This window comes from Dissoconium aciculare, assembly GCF_010015565.1.
Source record: "Dissoconium aciculare CBS 342.82 unplaced genomic scaffold K489scaffold_3, whole genome shotgun sequence".
Classification (NCBI taxonomy): Eukaryota; Fungi; Ascomycota; class Dothideomycetes; order Mycosphaerellales; family Dissoconiaceae; genus Dissoconium; species Dissoconium aciculare.
In genome coordinates, this window is record NW_022984953.1 from 860,532 (window position 1) to 880,319 (window position 19,788).

Below are 19,788 nucleotides of genomic sequence, written 5' to 3' on the forward strand. Positions count from 1 at the left end.
ACATTCATCTCACATCCTCCAGCCTCTCGACGTAGTATGTTTCTCACCGCTGAAGAGAAAATACTCTGAGCGTGTCAGAGGCTTGGCACGGAACCGCGTCTTCTATATCAACAAAGAGAACTTCCTTCCAGCCTTTAAGGACGCGTTTTTCGACGTGTTTACGAAAGAGAACTGTCGAAAGGCCTTTGAGGCAACAGCGATAGTCCGTACAGACGCGCAAACAGTCATTGATCGTCTTGATATACGTTTACACACCCCTCCTCGACAGCTATTACCGGAAGCAGCATGGGAGTCCCAAACACCAAGCAATTCGCATGAATTCGGATCTCAATCACGGCTGATTAGTAGCTCTTTCCTTAGATCTCCACCCGAAGCTAAGGAAGGGTTCTCACAGTTGGTAAAAGGTGCTGAGTTGATGCTCCATCAGAATGTACTTCAAGCTGCACGGATTACAGAGCTTGAAGAGCAATTAGCAGTATTAACTAAGAGAAGATCGCGCAAACGGAAGCAGATACAGCAAGGTGGATCTATAGAGTATGGTATTAGAGCATTGCAGGCAGGCGTAGATGCGGGTCTGAGTGCTCAACAATCGAAAAGGACTCGTGATAAAGCTGGTCCTGAACGAGGACTTCTAACTCAACGACGATGTGGAAACTGCGGAATAGCTGGACACAACTCGCGAACCTGCCAGCAGGATAGAGATGCTCCTTCTGAATCACATCCTAGCATAGCAGCTGTATAACTAGGTATGTAGTCAAATAAACCATGTTTGCAGTCACCTCATTTTCAATGCCAAGGAAAAGTGGCGGGTTCGGTGGTGTGGCCGGCTCGCTGATGGATTACGTTATATTATATAAGCTTTTATACTTTTAAAAGAATAGAATATAATATAAATAAGAGAGAGTTATATAATAAAAAATAAAAATAAAAAGAGAATACAAACTTTTAATAGCTCTCTATTTTAAGCTAATTATAAAAGTTAAAAATATAACTTAATAATAAGAAAAAATATCTTCTTAATAACTATCTAATACTCTTCTTAGAGTACTACTTTTAGTATCTTAGTACTTCAAAAAAATATAAAAGATTTAAAAAATAAAATCTATAAAGTAAAGAACTATTTATAAGAATCTAATATTCTAATAATTAAGGTATAATTATATAAATAGATTACTATACCTCTAGAGATTATTTCTAGAGTACTACTAGTAGGTTAGTTTAATATATTAACTATATACCTTTTTAGACTCCTCTATAGACTATATACATCTAAGAAATAAATTATTATACTTAAGAGATAATTAATATATATTATTTTAAGTATCGAATTATAAATAAATAAATAGACTTTAATTTATCTATAAAGGAGTATTAATATCTAAAGCTACCTAATCTAAAATATAGAATCTCTTTTATCTATCTTTAAAAAGTAAAATAATAGACCTCTGTAGAATAAAATTAAGCTAGAAAAATATTTCTAAGCCCTAAAATAGAAGAAAATTAGGAAGTTATTTTTATCTCTAGACTCTTAGTAAATCAAATACTTAGTATATACTTAGAAGACTTAGAAGGATAATAAATAAAGTAATTATATTACCTATTATTATTTTAATCTTAAAGTTATAAAAAACAATTATTTTCTATTATTTAAATAATTTAAGAGCTTTCCTCGAAGTCCCTAGTTATAGATTATATAAAGTATTTAGCTCTATTCTCTTATATTTATAGAAAAAATTTAATATAAGAAATATTAGTAGGATCTATTATATATTATAATCTAATTAAATAAGTTGACTAATTTAGAGGCCTATTTATTAATCTTCTACTAAATATATTAACTTAGAAACTAAAATGATCATTTTTTAAATTATATTTATAAATAATTTAGAATACTAATTTAATAGATCTAATACTTTAGTAATAAAAAGAAAGGAATAATAAAAAAGAACTATTAGTAGCTTATAATAAATATACTATAGAATCTATTACTAAAGAGAAAAGCTTTTATATATCTTAATAATATATAATAAAATATATTTTATTAATATTCTAAATACTTTAAATACTAGGGAATAAAATATTTTAGATTAATTAATTATCTATTCTATACTAAAAGCTATTTAGTAGTATTATATAAATATCTAGAATAATATAGTAGAAGAAGATACTAGGTATTAAGACTAGTAGAATCTAGATATAGCTACCTACTTTACTTTAGGAAATATAATAGATTCTATTTTCTATATTAAAGAAACACGTTTATATATATTAAATTAATATAAATAATAGTAAAGCTACTATTAAAAATATCCTAAATCTAGTAGTATAGCTAGAAATAAATATTATCTTTATATAAGAGCTATAGCTAGTACTAATATAGTAAAGGAAGAAGCCTATAGTAAACTATATATAATTTCTATAGAATTATATTTATTCTTTATATAGATTATCTTATCTATATTAAAAGAGAATTTTATAATATTACTTTATATCTACTAAATTGTATTTTCTTCTTAATACATAATATATTTCCTTGCTTTTAATATATACTATACTTTATCTAAAATTCTAATTATAAGTACTATAAACTTCTTATTAAGATAGACTATATTAGTACTACTTTATTTAAAATATAGGTATTTAGATAGATAGTATAGTAAGCTCTAATAGTACTATTTTTTATTTATAAACTAATAGAGAATTCATTCTAAGCTTTTAAATAGTATATATACTACTTATAAACTAATAAATAGTTTTATTTCTAGATTTATAAACATCTTATATTATATAATATTCCCTTTATTATAAGTAGAACTTTATTTAGATTATAGAACTATATAAGTTCTACTTCTAAAGGTTATAAGGTAGACTTATATTTATATTATAAAATAGTATGTTTAAAGTCTTCTTAGTTTCTATTTATTTCTAAAAAGTAATTACTATCTAGTAGCTTCTTTCTATATTTTTCAGCTTATAATTTTTTCTTTAATTTTTTTAATATTTTTAATATTTTTTTAGTCTAAGTATTATAAATTTGGCTAACTAATTTAATTATAATAACATAGTAGTTTTTAAGATAGTATAGTAATTAAGAAGAGTTGTTACGATCCTTTACGGCCCGGAGCAGCGCTATAGTCAGAGCAGCTGCTCTCGGCAGTCGACAGCCGACTTGGAGAGCTAGGGGTCATGTGACCAGCTAACCCTAAGGAGCAGGACCAAGGAGCAGAGATCTGCTCCCGATCCTTACTCCTAGATTAGTACGACGGAGCAGGCAGGAGCTCTAGTACCTTGATCTATATATTTCCTTTATACCTAGTTCATATATATAGGCAGGACGAGTAGATCTTATATCTACTCGTATTAAACTTATATTACTAACCTTCTATTTGAAATCAGATAATTCCCTTAAAACCCTCGTATATTTATTATATAGAATAATCCCCTTGAGTAGCTTCTCTAATAGGAAGTTAACCCGTAATAAGAGTTTATAAAGCTTAGCTAATTTAAAAGCTAAGAACCGAATTTAAGATTACTTCTTACTTTTTATTTATTTTTATAAGAAGAGAGTAACTATTTAGTTATTTTCGTATTTTTAAATTTCTTATTTCTATTTCTTAAAATAAATAAATATAGTATAGATATAAGGTAGTCTTCTAAAGTATAGTATTTTTTATTTCTTAGGACTGTTTATAAATAATTAAAATTTCTTTTATATATAAGTATTTATATTACTTAGAAAGTAATCTGAATTATTAATACTTATTTTATATTTATACCTTAATACTTTAGTAGTACTCTTAAGCCTACTTCTATAATAGATTAAAATGTACTAAAATACTAAGGATCTAGATTAGGAAGGTTAACCGATTACGTAATTTTATATTCAAGCTAACTAATTAAAGCGTTTGTCCTATACTTATATTCTTGCTACGTATAGACCTTTACTTCGCTTTAGTATACTCTACTTAATAATTAATACTAATCTCTTAGAGAAGCTATATTATATACCTTTAATAATATTATATTTATATCTAAGCGGACCTAGTCCTATAACCTATAACTCTAAGGTATAAGTAGTATTTATTACAAAAACTTATATATTTACTACTTATAAAGAAGTCTAGTAAGTAATAGTAAGTAAGGCTTATAGATACTTATAATATATAAGCTATATAAATAAATACTTATTTATAATTATATATAGTTATATAATTATTTCCTTACACTTAGTAATAAAGAGTATATTTAAGTAGGATAAGTAGAGCTTATATTTACTTATATTAAATTTATATTACTAATATTCTATATAAAGTTAAATAACTCCTATTGATTCTAATCTAGTATATATAATCTAGAATAATCTCTAAACTTGCTTCTTATATAAGAAATTAACCCGTAATAGATAGTTTCTCTATTTATTATATATAAAGTAAAGAGCTTAGGGAAAGAAAAGCCTTTAGATTTAGTACTTTTATAAAAAGTATTTATTTACTCTATTTCTCTTCTATAGAATAGAAGTAAGTATATAACTACTTTATACTAGCGTTTATTAGTAAAAGTTATTTATAATTTATATTACTTATAATATATAGAATTAGAGTAAGTTTACTTTTCCTTTTTAAGTCTTATAAGAATATTTAGTTTTTATATCCTAATAGATAATAAGGATCTTAATACTCTTAAGAAAGCTTCTAGTTATATTTAATAAACTATAACTCTACTTATTACTTTAAAACCAGATTTATTAAAAATAGCTAAAATTAGCTATAAGTAGCTTCTTAAAAATTGGGGCTTATTCAAATAGTACTAAACTTATTCTTCTATCTTTAAATTAACTTTTAGCTTACTAGAATTAAAGAACTAAATATAATTAGACTATATAGTATATAGTTTATAAAAGACTTTTATCTAATATACTTATAATTATTTTATATACTATATTAAACTAAAGTAGTAGAAGTTATAGCTTAAAAGTACTAAATAATTTTACTTAAAAAAGGAAAGTACTTATTTTAGAAAGAAAAAATATATAGCTTAGAGTATTACTTCTAAGAAGCTATTAGCTAAAAGATAGGAATTAGTATTTATAAATAGATACTCAGAATAGAAACCTTATAATATAAATAAATAAATAATTGAAATATTAAGATTTTAGGAGGTTAATAAGTAATATATATACTAAATAGCTTTAGATTTCTATATAAAATAAGTCTAAAATTAATAAATAGAATAAGAAAATAAATTTCTCTTATAGAGTAAAATAATATATAAGTACTAGAGTTAGATTTTTTATAATACTAATATAGATCTAGTAAATATTTTGAAATTCTTTATAAAAGAATTACTATTTACTTTTTTTTTAAAAATACCTTCTAGGATAGCTTAAATTAGAGTATAAATTATAATATTTATTTTATCTTATTAAATTAAGTTATATATAGCTTGCCTTAATATAGGAGAGCTAAGTAAAATTAAAATAATACTTAAGTATAATCTTTATAAAGAGAAAGTTTAATAAACTTAAGATATAGTAGACTTACTAAAATAATATTATAAACAGATCTAGAACCTATAAGATTATATATAATTGAATTTACTTTAGAGAAGCTAGATATAATTTGTTACTACTTAGTCATTATTATTAAGTCCTCTCTTCCTAAGAGCTTTATAAAATAAGTAGAATAATATAATTCTCTTAATTTAATATACTTAATAAAGAGGTAATGTAGGCTAGCTATATAATCCATTATATAGTAGCTGAAATATTTAGGGTAATATATACTATTAAACACCTCCTATATTACTATATATTAGCGTACTATAAGTATCTAAGCTTATACTTATATAACTAGATGTAGGAATATTAATAATAGTAGAAGTAATACTATATTCTAACTGTAAATACTTATTTAAGTATAGATAGTATTTTTTCTACCTGATACTAGTAGTATAATATCTATACTACTTAAAACTTTAGTACATTCTCTTCTATATAATATATACCTTATATATCTTAATTTATTTTATATATTGTATTTAATATTACCTAACTACTTAAACATTTTAGTAGAGTACTTATTTATTTATTTATTATATATAATACTATAAACCTATATAGAAGTCTAAGACTATATAAGATGCTTACTAAATGTATACCTAGATATTCTTAACCATAATATTATACTACTTATTTTCTCTAGTAAGTATATATACTCTTCTCTTCTATTATTATTTTAAGATTCTCTAGGGCAGTACTACTTTTATAAGGTAATAAAGGGGTACTAGGAGTAGAGTTACTACACTTCTAGGTAAAATGTCTTTAGAGACTCTAAAATACTTTTTAGGGTAATAAGTCCCTAAAAGGTTATTCTATAGACTTAATATTTAGTGCTTATGTACCTAGTACTTACTATTGCTTTGAGATTATTATTACCTATCTTTATTTAAGCCTCTCTATAGTAAATAAAAAAGTATTATAGGTAGTTAGATAAAAGCCTAAGATATGATAATCGATTAAGCTCAAAGCTTGTAGAAAGTAAGCTATAAATTAATTATAGATATTGAAGTATATAAATTATATACTCTAAATATAATATAATAGTATATAGGTAGGCTTTACTAGGGTAAAAAGCTTCTCTAGGGATAGAGACGTAATATCTATTAGCTTTATATAATTAGAGGGGTTTAGGCATCTTTAGTATCTTTTAGAATTAAAAAAGTCCTACTTATTATATAATTAATTTTAGTTATTATATTTCCTATCTCAAATAGTTATAGTCTTAAGTATCTTATAAAAGTTTAAACTTCTCTTATTTAGTTTAAAGTATAAATGATTAGATAAATAAAACTATTAGCTAATATATTAAATATACTACTATAATAAAGAAAGCATAAATTTAAGAACTTTAAGAGGATATTAAGAAAAGTACTCTAGTCTAATTTAAGTTAAAAAAGTTATTAGTAGAATAACTCTATTAGATATAATAGGAGATCTAGTCCCTATACGGATTTATTCTTCTTATATAATTCTATTATATTAATACTATAGAATTAACTTTAGAATACTTTTCTATTATAAAGTTATAAGAATGACCCTTTAACCTTAAATTTACTATAAGCTCTCTTTCTTCTAGTCTTATTAAATAGATATAGTAAAATTATATTTATAAGCCCTAATATCCTATATTTATTATACTATCTATAATAGATACTCTAAGTAAGCCTTAATATATTTAATTTTAGGAGATTGAACCAGTAGAATTTAGAATAAACTTTCCTATTTAAAGTAGGAAATAATTATCTAATTGTTCCTTTTTAATTTGTTTATAAAATCAAATAAATTGATTTCCTTAAAAATTCTTAATAATTAAGAGATACTATAATTTGTAACTTTAATAACCTCTATATGTTTAATATAGATATATTATAGTTAGGTACAGATATAATAAAATAGATTTCTAGTCTATAGAATTTATTCCTTATTTTAAATCTACTAAAATATAAGACCTATTGTCTAATCTTAAGATAGCTAGTTTAAAGAAATATTAGATAGAAAACAATAAGAAAGCAGAATTTATTTCTCTATCCTTTAATCTTTTTCATATCTCTATAGGGAAGATTTTATATATAATATAAGATTATAGGTAAAATAAGGAAATAGATAGTAAATATCAGGCAAAATGTGTTAATTTTCTTAGAGTTTACCTTTAATTATAGATTAAATACTTTATCTTACTAGAGTTTTCTAAACTAAATCTTAAATATATAGAAGTAGGGTATATTAGTCTAGTACTAGAAGGATTACCCTTTAATAAAAGTTTTTTTTTATTTCTCCTTCTTATTCTCTATTAAGAAGGTATTAATAAACGGCCTTCTCTAGATCTAAAAAGCTCGTCAAACTAGGTTTAGAAGGTCCCTAAGGTATTATAATCTATAAGAGTATTAATCTATTTAATAAGGAATAACTTATAGAAAGTTATATTACTCTATCTAATTATATTAATATTACCTTACTCTTAATATTTTAAGGTATACTAGTATTCACTTATTTCTCCTATTTTTAAAGGAGAAGAATAGATTTTCTTAATTTTTATAAGATAGGGAAGTTTAAGAATATAAAGATACTTAGCTCTAAAGAGCTAGACATTTAGTAAATATCTACTTAAGAGCTTTTCTTTCTTTCTCCTTTAAACCTTTATATTTTTATTCTATTTAGAAAGCTATATCCTCTTTTTCTTTTATAAGATTTAAGGTTTTTTAGACTTTAAAAGCCTCTCTAAAGTATATAAAGTAAAACGACCTCCTAAATAGTTAAAATATAGTAATTAGTTATTAATTAAAGATCTTTTACATATTTAAGATAATCTAAGAATTCTAATTCTCTAAGATCTTACTAATATAATATAAAGCTTAATACCTATATTCTTTAGGTATAATAGGGCTAATATTATATATTTTAAGTTATATAGGCATTTTAGGCTATAAAATTATATTTAGAAGCAAACTGTAGTATTGTAACCTAAGCTATAGTTCTATAAATATACTAGATTATACTTTTTATATAATAGTAGAATTATTATTATATGTATTCCAAACTAAAAAAACCTTAAAACAAAGCTATTAGTATAAATCTAATTATAAGTATAAACTATAGAAGTTTTTATTTTGAAATAAGTTAGCTTTTCTAGGACTATATTTTCTAGATCCTTAAAATTTTAATTATTATACTATATAAGATATAGTTATAATTATTATAGCTCTTACTTAATATATTATATATTCTACTTAGTAGGCTAATTAGTTAAGAGTCTAAGTAGTAAATAGCCTAGACTAGATAATTTCTTATATAGATAAATAAATTTAGTAATATATTTAGCGTTAATAAGTTTTATAACTAGCGAACCCTCTTTGAACTCTTTTAATCTTATAAGAGATTAAATTAATATAAATATAAGAAATTTTAAAATACACTTTAACTTTACTCTAGTAGTTAATATAGTAAAATTATAAATAGGGAAACTTCTTAGAGAGAAGCTTTTAGTATAAGCTTTTAGTTTAAGCCTAGCTAATATTGTAAGGCTATAAAGATATTAACTAGCTTTTAATAAGTTGACTTTTTAAATATTAGATAATATAGTAGTTAAAAGTTGAGAATAGTAATCTATATAGAACATAGCTAGAATTTTAAGAGTTCTAGATTAAGATACTAAGAATTTTCAGCGATTTCCCTTAATACGGTAAGTAGAAATCTTTTTAAAAAAGTAAGGAATAGAATTTAAAGAAATTACTTTTAAAAAGATATTAGCTAAAATAGAAGAATTAAAAATAAAAATAGAGTACTCTAAGCTAGGAGTTTTCGTAAATGCTCGATATTTCTTATTATCTATATTTTAGTAAAAACTAGTCTATTTTCTACTATCTCTTTTCTTAATAAATAGCTTATATATTTTCCTCAGGTATAATACTAGGTAACGTAGGTACAAACCTTTTAGAAATTAAAAGAAAATTAGAAACCCCCTCGAAATTTATAATTCAAGATCTCGGCCTCTTTACCCCTAGAGAGGTGTCTTTATATATATTAGAGAAGATGAGACAGCTTAGAGAATCTTTTAGAAGAAGAAAAAGGAAGTATAATAGCCTTAGGGAATACTAAACCTTAAATAATGTCTATAAGCTAGTCTTAAAAATCGAATTCCAAAAATCATTTTAAGAATCCTAAATCACTTTATATTAACAATTACGACGTTTCTACCCTTAGAGATAGCTTCTTTTATCTTAGAGAAGTTTAGAGGATTTAAACGACTAATATCTAGCAATAGGATTCAGTATTAAATAATATAAGTAACGTTCTCTTAAAAGTTCTTAAAGTGTATATTTACTAGAAGTCTAGTTTTATAGAGCTTAACGTTCTATATAGTTCAAGACCCTTATATAGTACGAAAATAGTATAATACATAAACTATATAAATAGATAAGTAATACCTATATAAATTTAATCAGCTATAAACTATAAATTACTTATAGATAAAAGTAGCCTAGGCTATAAGATATCCTCTACTTAAATAAACGTGCTAATAGCGAAAAATCTAATACATTCTTATAAATATATAAAAAATAGAGAAAATTAACTAAGCAAATTATCAGAATTATATTTATAATATTAAATCTAGGCATCTCTTGTCTAGCGAACTCTAGGCGGCGTTTCGTTCATGTTTTTGAACCGTCTTTTCTCGAAGGCTAAGGTCTCGGTAACATGGATAACGAGTAGAAAGAGAAATACAGCAAGAACAGTGCTTAAAGCAACGAGGGGCGCAAGGATTGAGAATATGGCGAACCCAGCGCAAGCTTGTTGGAAGGTAACAGATCCGGCAAGTCTGTCGGTTGCAAGTCCAATTTGCATTGCTTGGAGTACGATAAGTAGATATGCCAGAGATCCACCGATCAGCCGCAAGTTGTCTTTGAATGTGTCGCCTTTCTGATTATGAGCAGTCAAGTTTGAGTAACCGTACAAAACGTCTGTAATGGTCTTCGCTCTGAGCCTGTATATCTTGTTGAGTCGGCCGAGTCTGAGTTCGCCGTAATAATACCGTCCATCAATCTGTGCGTATATCTCATTTCCGGGGAAGTGATCTAGAAAAGTCCACACCAATTGCTGCCAATCACCCCAACATAACGAGCCGGGCAGCAATCTTTTGGCCTGAGCAATACTGAAGTCGCTCTCGTGTCTGACCAACGCGGTATAAGAGAACAGCAGACCCCGAGCAGATTTGACCAACAGTAGCCCGTCCTCGCTGTCTGACCGTAGATGGGCAGTCCAGAATTTCCGGTCTAGAAGGTATCTCGGCAGTGGCTTCACAAATATGGTACCTTTCTTCCAAACGAGATGCAGGTCGATGGATTCGGACAAGACAAGTTGACGTGAGAGGAGGAGCTGTTGGTGGAGTGGACGTGGCGGGAGCGGTCGACCAGCGAGCCAGATGAGATGCTCGATTTTATGAAACCGGTGTGGATACAAGTCCCTCTTGAGGAAATCGTATTCTATCGGTATTGGTTTTGCGATGTGATGTTCGCCTGTCGCGATGGTCGCAGGCAGAGCAGCATCTGTTGATTGGGCGCTCCATTGACCTAGCGGCCATTCTGGGCGGTACGCGCAGTCCGCGCTTAAGCCCACATTCTTCTCGTCTGACAGCATCTCGCTCTTCGGATGGTTTCCTTTTCACATTGGGCCTGCGACGAAATGTGTGAAGGCTTCACTCGCAGATTCACCAATACCACACTGTGTAGCAGGCTGACATACACAGTCACGTGAGCTGCTGAGCTTTGTGGCGAAGGATCAGGCAGAGATGTGGAGACTTTCGGTCGATCGATTTGATTGGCGGTCAAACGTCAGCTCGCATAATAAGGCATCCTGCAGCAAGTACAAGGAATGATAGTGGGCGGATTTAGGTTTGAGAGATCCTTCATCCCTGGTCCTTGCATTTTTCTCCACACGGTGATTGGTGAGCAATTATTGAAGGTGGCTCAGCTCACGATCCTTGCCGACGGGCCTGAAAGTCTTCGTTGTGATTACTCGAATCACACGCCTACCGGGAAGATGGTCTCTGCGCCGACAAGCCGGGACCGCGATCCCACGTCAGCACCGGACGTGCCGATTGATGCATTCCTGCGGCAATCGCTAGCGTATCTCACCGGTCCTGATGTCGTATAGCGGTGATCTTGGGATATCTCTTGAGACGCAATGAGCATTAAAATGCAGACTTCCCGCGAATTTTGCGAGCCATGTACTATATATTACCACCGAATGATCCATCCTACAATCAGATCCAGCACCATCAGCTAAGTAGGCGTTTTCAAAATGTCCCAAGACATCCAGCCGGCCACGCCTGAAGTGTCACTCGATGAAACTGCCAAACATGGAAGATCAAAGCAGGGAATGAAGATCTATTGGCCATGCAACGAAAAAGACAATTCCACTATCGAGTAGGGCATGCTTAGCTCATGACTTGATGTCTGAGAAACTAATCAAAATGTTGTTTAAGCATCATTGCAGTCCCCGGTCTGGGAGCCAATCCGGAGGCAAGCTTCACCTGGAACGACGAGACATCAAAGAATCGTGGCTTCAACTGGCTCGAGGATGAAAAGGGCCTCCACCAAGATCTCCGTACCGCACGCATCGTCTTATTTGAGTATCCATCTGCGTACACTGGTCCACGCGCAGTCAAAGTGACCATCTACGATCTCGGCAACGCTCTCCTCGATTTCATCCGAGGCATACGTCGAGTAGGTCATTATGAGATAGACAGGAAAACGTATCTGACCAAGGGTATCAGGATGTCAAGCGGCCTCTGATACTCATCGGGCACAGTATGGGCGGTCTCGTCATTGCCAAGGTATGAAGGACGCCCCGTTGAGCCCACGAAAGCCCCTGTGTTGACCTTCATTGCAGGCTCTAGACCTATCGTATTCAAAGCGCAAGGACTTCCCTTATCTTTTCGAATCTTGCACAGCATGTCTTTTTTTTGGCACACCGTTTCATGGTGTTGATCTGAAGACTGCGAGGATGATGGCTTCGCGCAAATACGGCGTGGATGCACCGGTCTACAAAGCATTGCCCGAGTTTCTAAAGGAAGGCAGTGATGCCCTCGGCGAGTTGAGATCCAAACTCAGAGAGCACCAAACCCGCACGCTACAGCCGATGATGGATTTCCACTGCTACTTCGAGCTGGACAAAGATGTTGCCAAAGATGTCGTATATGTTGACAAAAGCTCGGCAACACTCGATGATGTTGACAGCTCGCAGCTCAGCCGCACTCACGCCAATCTTGTGAGATTTGACGGGCCGTCAGATCCGCAATATGAACAACTGGTCGGACAACACATTCTGAACTTTGCGAAACGTGCAGAGAAAAACGTCAAAGCGAGGCTTAAGCACTCAAGCACCTTATACATCGACCCGGAGAAGGTAAAGGCGATTGAGGAGTTACTTGACGGTGAATCCATGGCAACAAAGAGGAAGAAGAAGATGACGAAGACGGGCGCAGAGAAGGACGTCTTTATCAAGGAACCTGCTTTTCAAGCATGGATTCGCGGTATTGGCGTCCAAACGCCATACTTGTTTGTCAAGGGTGAGGAGGGAAGGGGCAAAACCCAGACGACGCTGACGGTACTCCATGAAATCGACAAACGCCGCGATGAAGCAAATAATAGTAATGTACCTAACATATTTAGCGCGTTCTACCTTTGTGATCCAGCGGAGAACAACTCCGCCGAAGAGCTCCTCAAGTCTCTGTTGCTGCAGCTCATCAGACAAGATGATACGCTAGCAGTGCACGCGAAGAAGTTCTTACCATCGGACAAGCAGGAGGACATGATACGCAAAGGTCCAAATCCAAGTCTCCACCTGGAGAACCTTTGGCAATGTCTGCTCGATATGCTGGCCGACGATTTCACACTTCGCAAGATCTACATCATTGTCAATAATGCCCATCATCTAGCATTCTCTGAGCAGGCTCAAGCGACGAACTCCAGGTTTTTTGACTTGCTCAATAGAGATATCCTCTCGACCGATGATCACCGATTACATCAGCACCGATGGATGTTTACCAGCAGGGAATATGGTCATTTCAAGCTCGGTTTTGAATCTTTCGTATCGTCGTCTCAGCAGTCGCAAATTTCCGTCTCCGATATCATTCAGAACCCATCCGTCCCTGCGATGATCGACCTGAACGATGCTAAATACTGGTCCGAGATCAAACTAGGCATCCAAAACCATGCCAATGAGCGAGTGGAGAACCTGCAGATGATCAAGAAGTTCGGACTTGCCATGCCCTATTGGGCGAAGAGTATCATCGGTAACAAAGCGCCCGACATGCGATGGGTTGATGTGGTTTGCATGCACCTAGAAGCGCTTCCAGAAACAGCGACTGATACCAAGGTCCGTAAAACGCTTGAGCGCCTTGAGCGTGACTTCAACGTCCTGCTTCGTGGACTATGGAATGCCGTGAGTAAGACTCCTTGCTAGTGGATGGTGTGTTTTAGTACTGAAACGGTCGCGAAGGTTTTGACACGAAGCACCCCGGATCCGGATGATATCAACGAGATGCTGCGCGCTTTGGTGTTGACATACGATGACCCGTCGGAAAACGAGTTACTTGTGTTGTGTAACCTCTGCGGAAAACGGAACTACCTCCGTCAGCTAGTCACTAGCTGCAAGCCTCTGTTGACAGTCGGTAAACGACACGACGGAGAGTTCGTCATCTCTTTCGCGAACCGTGATGTCAAAGATCACCTCAGACGAGAAGCAAAGGAGATTTTGAAATTGAACGAAGATGAGACTTTGAGGCAACAGATGCTGCTTGCTTGGCGTTGCTTCAGTCATCTATCAGACTATTTGTCACAACGATCAGACGATGAGCATGAGCAAGAGCAGAGCAAGGAGCTCGGAATGGACGAAGACACCCCCTTTTATGATTTCGAGTACGGTAGTCCAGAGTCTGCGAGCGATTGGGGCGACACCGATACGCCGAGACCGACGCATGTCTGCGATGTTTGCGACCAGTGGATTGAAGGCACTCGATTTCATTGTTTGGAGTGCCAGGATTATGACCTGTGCGAAAATTGTCATGCGAAAGGCTTTCAGGAGAACGTGACAGGACACCAAGCCTCACACGCTATGCAGGACGTACTTCTGCGGCAAGAGGATGTGTCGGAAACGGCCGACAATGCGGGAGAAGCATCACCTACAACGGGGGTCGTTTCGAATCCACAATACAACACCAGGCTGGAAAAAAACGCGCAGGGGCAAGAGACTATCTCAGTCAATCAACCAGGCCTACATTACGCCGTGCGCTTTTGGCTCAGACATGGCCGTGAAGCAGGGGAAGACTTTGCTCTCCAGCTGAGTCAGCTTTCTAGATTCACCGAGCCCGGCTCCAACTTCATATCGGAGTGGCTCTATCTATACGACAGGATGCTTGAGGACAAAGACTCTGAGTTTCATACGATCGGCACCTTGTACATGAATTTGGGCTTGGCACAGAATGAGCGTTCTGCTGTGCTGACTGGTCCAGGAGAAGCTCACGAAGGCGAAAGACAAGCGGGGGAAGTGGAAGAAGTAGAGGTTGAAGCAATTGGGGGGCAAGCAACTGAATCTCAGGAAGTAGAGGATCAAGGAGCGGAAGATCGAGTTGCCGAACAGCAAGAAGCAGGGGACCAGGAGACAGGGGATCAGGTTTCGGAACAGCAGGAAGCAGAAGATCAGAAGAAAGAGCGCGAGCGGGCTGAGCGTGACGCAGACGTTCGTAGTTTCCTTCACCTGATTCGGCCAATTCATGTGGCTGCCGCGTTTGGGTACACGCATCTGTTGAGAGCCCTTACCCAGGGTCGAGGTCTAGCCGGTGCTGAAGACCAAGTACAGGGGTTCACTGCAGTAAGTCTTTCGGTCGACTCATGAAGCAGTAGCACCACCGAGACTGACGGATTTAGCTGCATTTTGCCGCCTCCAACGGTCATGTCGATGCGATTGAGTGTCTTCTCGGCTTGGGCTTGGACATCGATGCCGGGGATGGTTCTGTGGGGACCGCCTTGCACGTGGCATCCATGCGTAGTGCGGCGCCTGCCATGAAATGCTTACTGTCCAGGGCCAGGCCAGCAGATGCGAATGCCACAATGCTCAAGGCTGGCCCCGTGCTCAGCACTGCGATATTTGCTGGCAATGTCGAGGGGGTCAAGCTGCTCATCGAGAAGGGTGCAGAGTTGCACAATGGGAGCGATGACCTCCCTCAATCACTCTCTCTCGCAGCGATGTCAACGGGGGAGCTATTTGATGCTGTGATGGACGCCGGGCAGGGCAAGTGGACAGACGCCGACTTGGGAGATGCGCTGTACTACGCTGCCGGTTCCGGGAATGCCGTCACGATCTCCACCCTTCTCCAGACCCAGAGCGATATGCCGGCTGAGGTCGAGGATGAGGTTATGAGGGATGAGGAGACTCCGGCATCACAACCGCAGATCAGCTTGGTCGATTACCAGCGCTCACTGGACACAGCAGCCGAGGAGGAAGAATGGACCGTGGTGATGATGCTTCTTGACCATTGTGCTGGTGTGAGACTGGACTACTCGTACGCGTTCCGGCAGACTATACGCCCTGTCCTCTTTGAGGAACGTTTCCACCAGACAGGTGTCCTCGACAAATTGTGGCGCCTAGGACAGGAGTCTTTCACGCCGGAGCTGATAAATACTTGCCTCTATTGCGCTGCCGATTATCAGCGACCACTCGCGGTGAAATTCCTGCTGGAAACCTGTGGTGCCGACCCAGAGTCGCAAGGTGCAGAGTATGTTGACAGTAGCTGTGCCGAGTATGTACGAAGCTAACATATGGACAGATGGGGCAATGCATTGACTGCGGCGGCCAATGATGGGGAGCAGCTCATCGTCGACACCTTGCTGGAATACGTAGAAGTTCACGGACACGACGTCAAGACAGCCATCGACTCTCCACACGGTTTCGCACTCGAAGCCGCCGCGAGAGCCGGAAAGTTGGAGATTGTAAAATCGTTGGTCGAGCGAGGAGGCGACGTCAATCTGATTTCAGGTGAATTTCAAGAGCCTACCGTAGGCGCATATCATGCACCCAGCACCCCTTTGATCGCAGCGTGTTCGCAAGGCGAGCTCGATGTCGCGAAATATCTGCTGGAGCATGGGGCTCGATATGATTCCGGTGCGGGCCCGTACCAGTTCCCACTTATCGCAGCCACGGAAGAGCAAAGTGGTCCTGTCGTTGATCTTCTGCTTCAGCAATCTGATATCAATGTGAATGTTCGCGGAGGTGGCGGGGGCTCCACTCCGCTGATTCACGCAGCCCGTACCTTGCCCGTCTTCTACATCGAGGCCCTCGTGGAAAGAGGTGCCGATGTCAATGCGGTAAATGAGGATGGGGACACTGCGCTGATTGTCGCGGCACGATTTGACGACCTTCCATCAGTGGAGTACCTGTGCGATCATGGGGCAGACTTTATGCATTTCAACAAAGCCGGAGAGAATGCCATCACGGTCTCTATCGCCGAGGACCACGACGAATGCACCGAATACTTGAATAGCAGGATGTTGAACGTTTTGCGCGGATTGAAATCAGCCGCGGATGCTGGCAACACATTTGCGCAGAACTTGATCAGAGACCCCACTTCGGCACAAAGCAAGTTCGAGGCGCATGATGCGAACAACGCAGGTGCCGAGCGCGAGCTTCCCGATCCCGACGAGCACGAACTCGAAGCGGAAGTGTCTCGGTTGCAGACAGAGCTCGAACATGCCGTCGAGAGGCTTCGGCGGAGCCGTGGTCAACGTGCAAATCCGATCGGAAAGGTCGCGACAGGCGCGAAGAAACTCCGCAGTTTATTCTCGTCGATGACGCTGGGTGGGAATGATCGTAATCGTCATACGAGCACGGCTGGAGCCATCACGGATGACCATCATGGGAGCGAGAGCAGCATGCGACATACTGGAGTCGACGACGACGACGACGACGACGACGGCGCTGCTGCTGCTAGTGACGAAGACGACGATGATGACGATGGTGATGATAATGATGTCGAAACAGATGTCAGTGGTGGAGAGCAGGACGAGAGTACTCAAATGAGCCCCGATAAAAGTGATTTTGATGAGGCTGGGGGCTTTGAGAGCGAGCATTCATTCGATGACTAGCGATTCGGCACTTACTCTGGATGTAGTCAACGAGCATGTCATTATAGACACGCTCATCATCGAGGACTAGCTGGAGACGACATGGGAGACCGAATGAGATCGAATGCAAGGTACAGTAGTCATCGGGAAGGCAGCATGCCCTTCCATTTCGATGTTAGTACGTTTGGAAAGAATTCAAACCTGGAGGTGAGCATGTAGTTCACTGCCACGAGATACTGTAATTTGCCACGGACGACAAGGCCTGCGCGTGACATCCTGTCAGTGTTGTTTCAAGCAAGTCTGTCTGTGGTTGATCAAGTCAGACCTCGAGAGCACTTCGACGACCAATCCGATGCCTTGTCACTCAAATGAATAATGCCGATGTTTGTCTGTCTGCTTCCACTCCCAAGGATTCATCCGATTAGGAGGGAGCGGAGGAAGCTCAACGCACTTTACTGAAGCCGTCGGAGTGCCCCGTCCGACTTATGCCAGCGCTGTCTGGACTGGCCTCGTCCGTATCACGTTCACTGGTGATTCCGATCATTACTCGGGCTGAACCAAGAGACTCGCCAAGATGGGGCATACGAGCTGCTGGATTAGTCGCGATGGGAAACATGGCCAATAATGAGTAGTGCAGCAAGATGCGTTCGATCTCGACACCTGACTGTCCTCCTCCTCGTGCCGATAGCGTGAGTAGTAGATGGGGGACGACGAGAACGATGATGTAACCATACCTACTACTACCTACCTAGGTGGGCACCCAGGTAGGCAGTTACAGTAGACAATGGACCCTTGCACATGAACGGGCGCAGGGTCCATCCACTCGACGAAGGCTCATCATAACTCAGAGACCCTTGTTTTTTTCTCCAGCGTGAAACTTGGCATGGCTGTCACGTGATTGTCTCTCTGTGTCGTCAAAACATGGCAGGAACCCTCGTTTGGTGAATTGATTGACGTCACCCAGCGCCATCGTTCCTCTGCTGGTACATACATACAGTACTGGCCTATGTAGTACTGTATATGGAGCGACTGGACTGGACCCTGAATTCTCATCATCAGTCAGTGCATATCACATACTTAACCTCTGGTAAGTAGGTAAACCAACAATTCCGACCCGACTGGCGACATCTGCCCAGTGCAGTGACCACACTTCCTTTTCCTTCATCCTCCTCCGGCTGACGGTGATGATCCCAACCGCGCGGTCTGTGCAGTAGTATGTGATAGCATCTACCTAGGTAGGTAACGATGATACAGACCCCTCCCTACCAACAACCATGGATGATGGTGATGATGATGATGTCGTGGTGATGATGCTGGTGACGATGCTGGTGACGACGCAGACATCGGCAGTCACCATCCCCATCCCGATGTTGCCCCCCGGTCCATCATCACCTGGCGCACCTGCAGTCTTTCTTTGCTGCCCAGGTGAGGTGAGGTGAGCCTTCCAAGTTTCGAACTTTATTCTCGTGAACCACCACTGGCGCAACCTTTCCCCGAACTGATGGCGAATGGGTCTTCCCGGTCTCGTGGTTGGTGATGCCGTGACTGCACTGCCCAGGCGTGCTGTAGCCGCTCTCTGCGCAGGTACCTAGTATGTACCTAGTAGGAATACAGTAGGTCTGTGTCCTGGTTGTGTCATGATCTGCAGTGCGTCCGCGAGCATCATCGCATATCATCCAAGGTCAACGTAAGCAGACACACACACACACTCACTCACTACACATACGTTGGTTGGATGTGATCATATCTTCCGATACCTTGGCGAACCGACACAGAACAGGTTTTTGGCCACTCCCGAGCCTCCCTCCAGCCTCTCCTTCCATTCGTGCGTGTGTGGCTGATGCATTGAAGACATATATACACGTCGCCAGTAGCGCTGCTCATATCTCCTCTTCCTCAATCCACCCTCAAACAACCTCCAGCTCCAAATTAACCTAACCTAAACAACCACTCGTCTTCTATCCAACCACAAACACATTCGCAATGGCTCGCACCACCAAGACCACCACCAAGAACGGCCTCTTCGGCAAGAAGCGCACCACCGTCACCAAGACCTCCTCAAACCCCTTCAGCGGCGGCAGCACCACCGCCCACCACACCGGCGCCACCACT

The 19,788-nt window shown here is 37.5% G+C and overlaps 2 protein-coding genes across 2 annotated transcripts; one reads left to right on the forward strand and one right to left on the reverse strand.

Moving 5' to 3' along the window:
- Positions 1-10,138: 10,138 nt before the first annotated feature.
- K489DRAFT_377633 (uncharacterized protein) lies at positions 10,139-11,361 on the reverse strand. The gene has a single exon (XM_033604197.1). It carries the CDS (start codon positions 11,189-11,191, stop codon positions 10,181-10,183), a length of 1,011 nt encoding a protein of 336 aa, XP_033462129.1. The 5' UTR covers positions 11,192-11,361; the 3' UTR covers positions 10,139-10,180.
- Positions 11,362-11,783: 422 nt separating this feature from the next.
- On the forward strand, positions 11,784-17,931 carry K489DRAFT_377634 (ankyrin). The gene is made up of 7 exons (XM_033604198.1): positions 11,784-11,979; positions 12,039-12,279; positions 12,330-12,389; positions 12,446-13,999; positions 14,057-15,427; positions 15,484-16,331; positions 16,383-17,931. The coding sequence occupies exons 1-7, from the start codon at positions 11,855-11,857 to the stop codon at positions 17,695-17,697; spliced, it is 5,514 nt and encodes a 1,837-aa protein (XP_033462130.1). The 5' UTR covers positions 11,784-11,854; the 3' UTR covers positions 17,698-17,931.
- Positions 17,932-19,788: the final 1,857 nt, after the last annotated feature.

What these genes read in the sequence shown, in the direction of transcription:
- K489DRAFT_377633 (XM_033604197.1), bottom strand. Translation starts at nt 11,191, where the DNA reads ATGCTGTCAGACGAGAAGAATGTGGGCTTAAGCGCGGACTGCGCGTAC.
- K489DRAFT_377634 (XM_033604198.1), top strand. Translation starts at nt 11,855, where the DNA reads ATGTCCCAAGACATCCAGCCGGCCACGCCTGAAGTGTCACTCGATGAA. An exon ending in TCATCCGAGGCATACGTCGA is followed by an intron (nt 12,280 to 12,329) that starts GTAGGTCATTAT and finishes CAAGGGTATCAG; the next exon opens with GATGTCAAGCGGCCTCTGAT. An exon ending in AAGTACAGGGGTTCACTGCA is followed by an intron (nt 15,428 to 15,483) that starts GTAAGTCTTTCG and finishes TGACGGATTTAG; the next exon opens with CTGCATTTTGCCGCCTCCAA.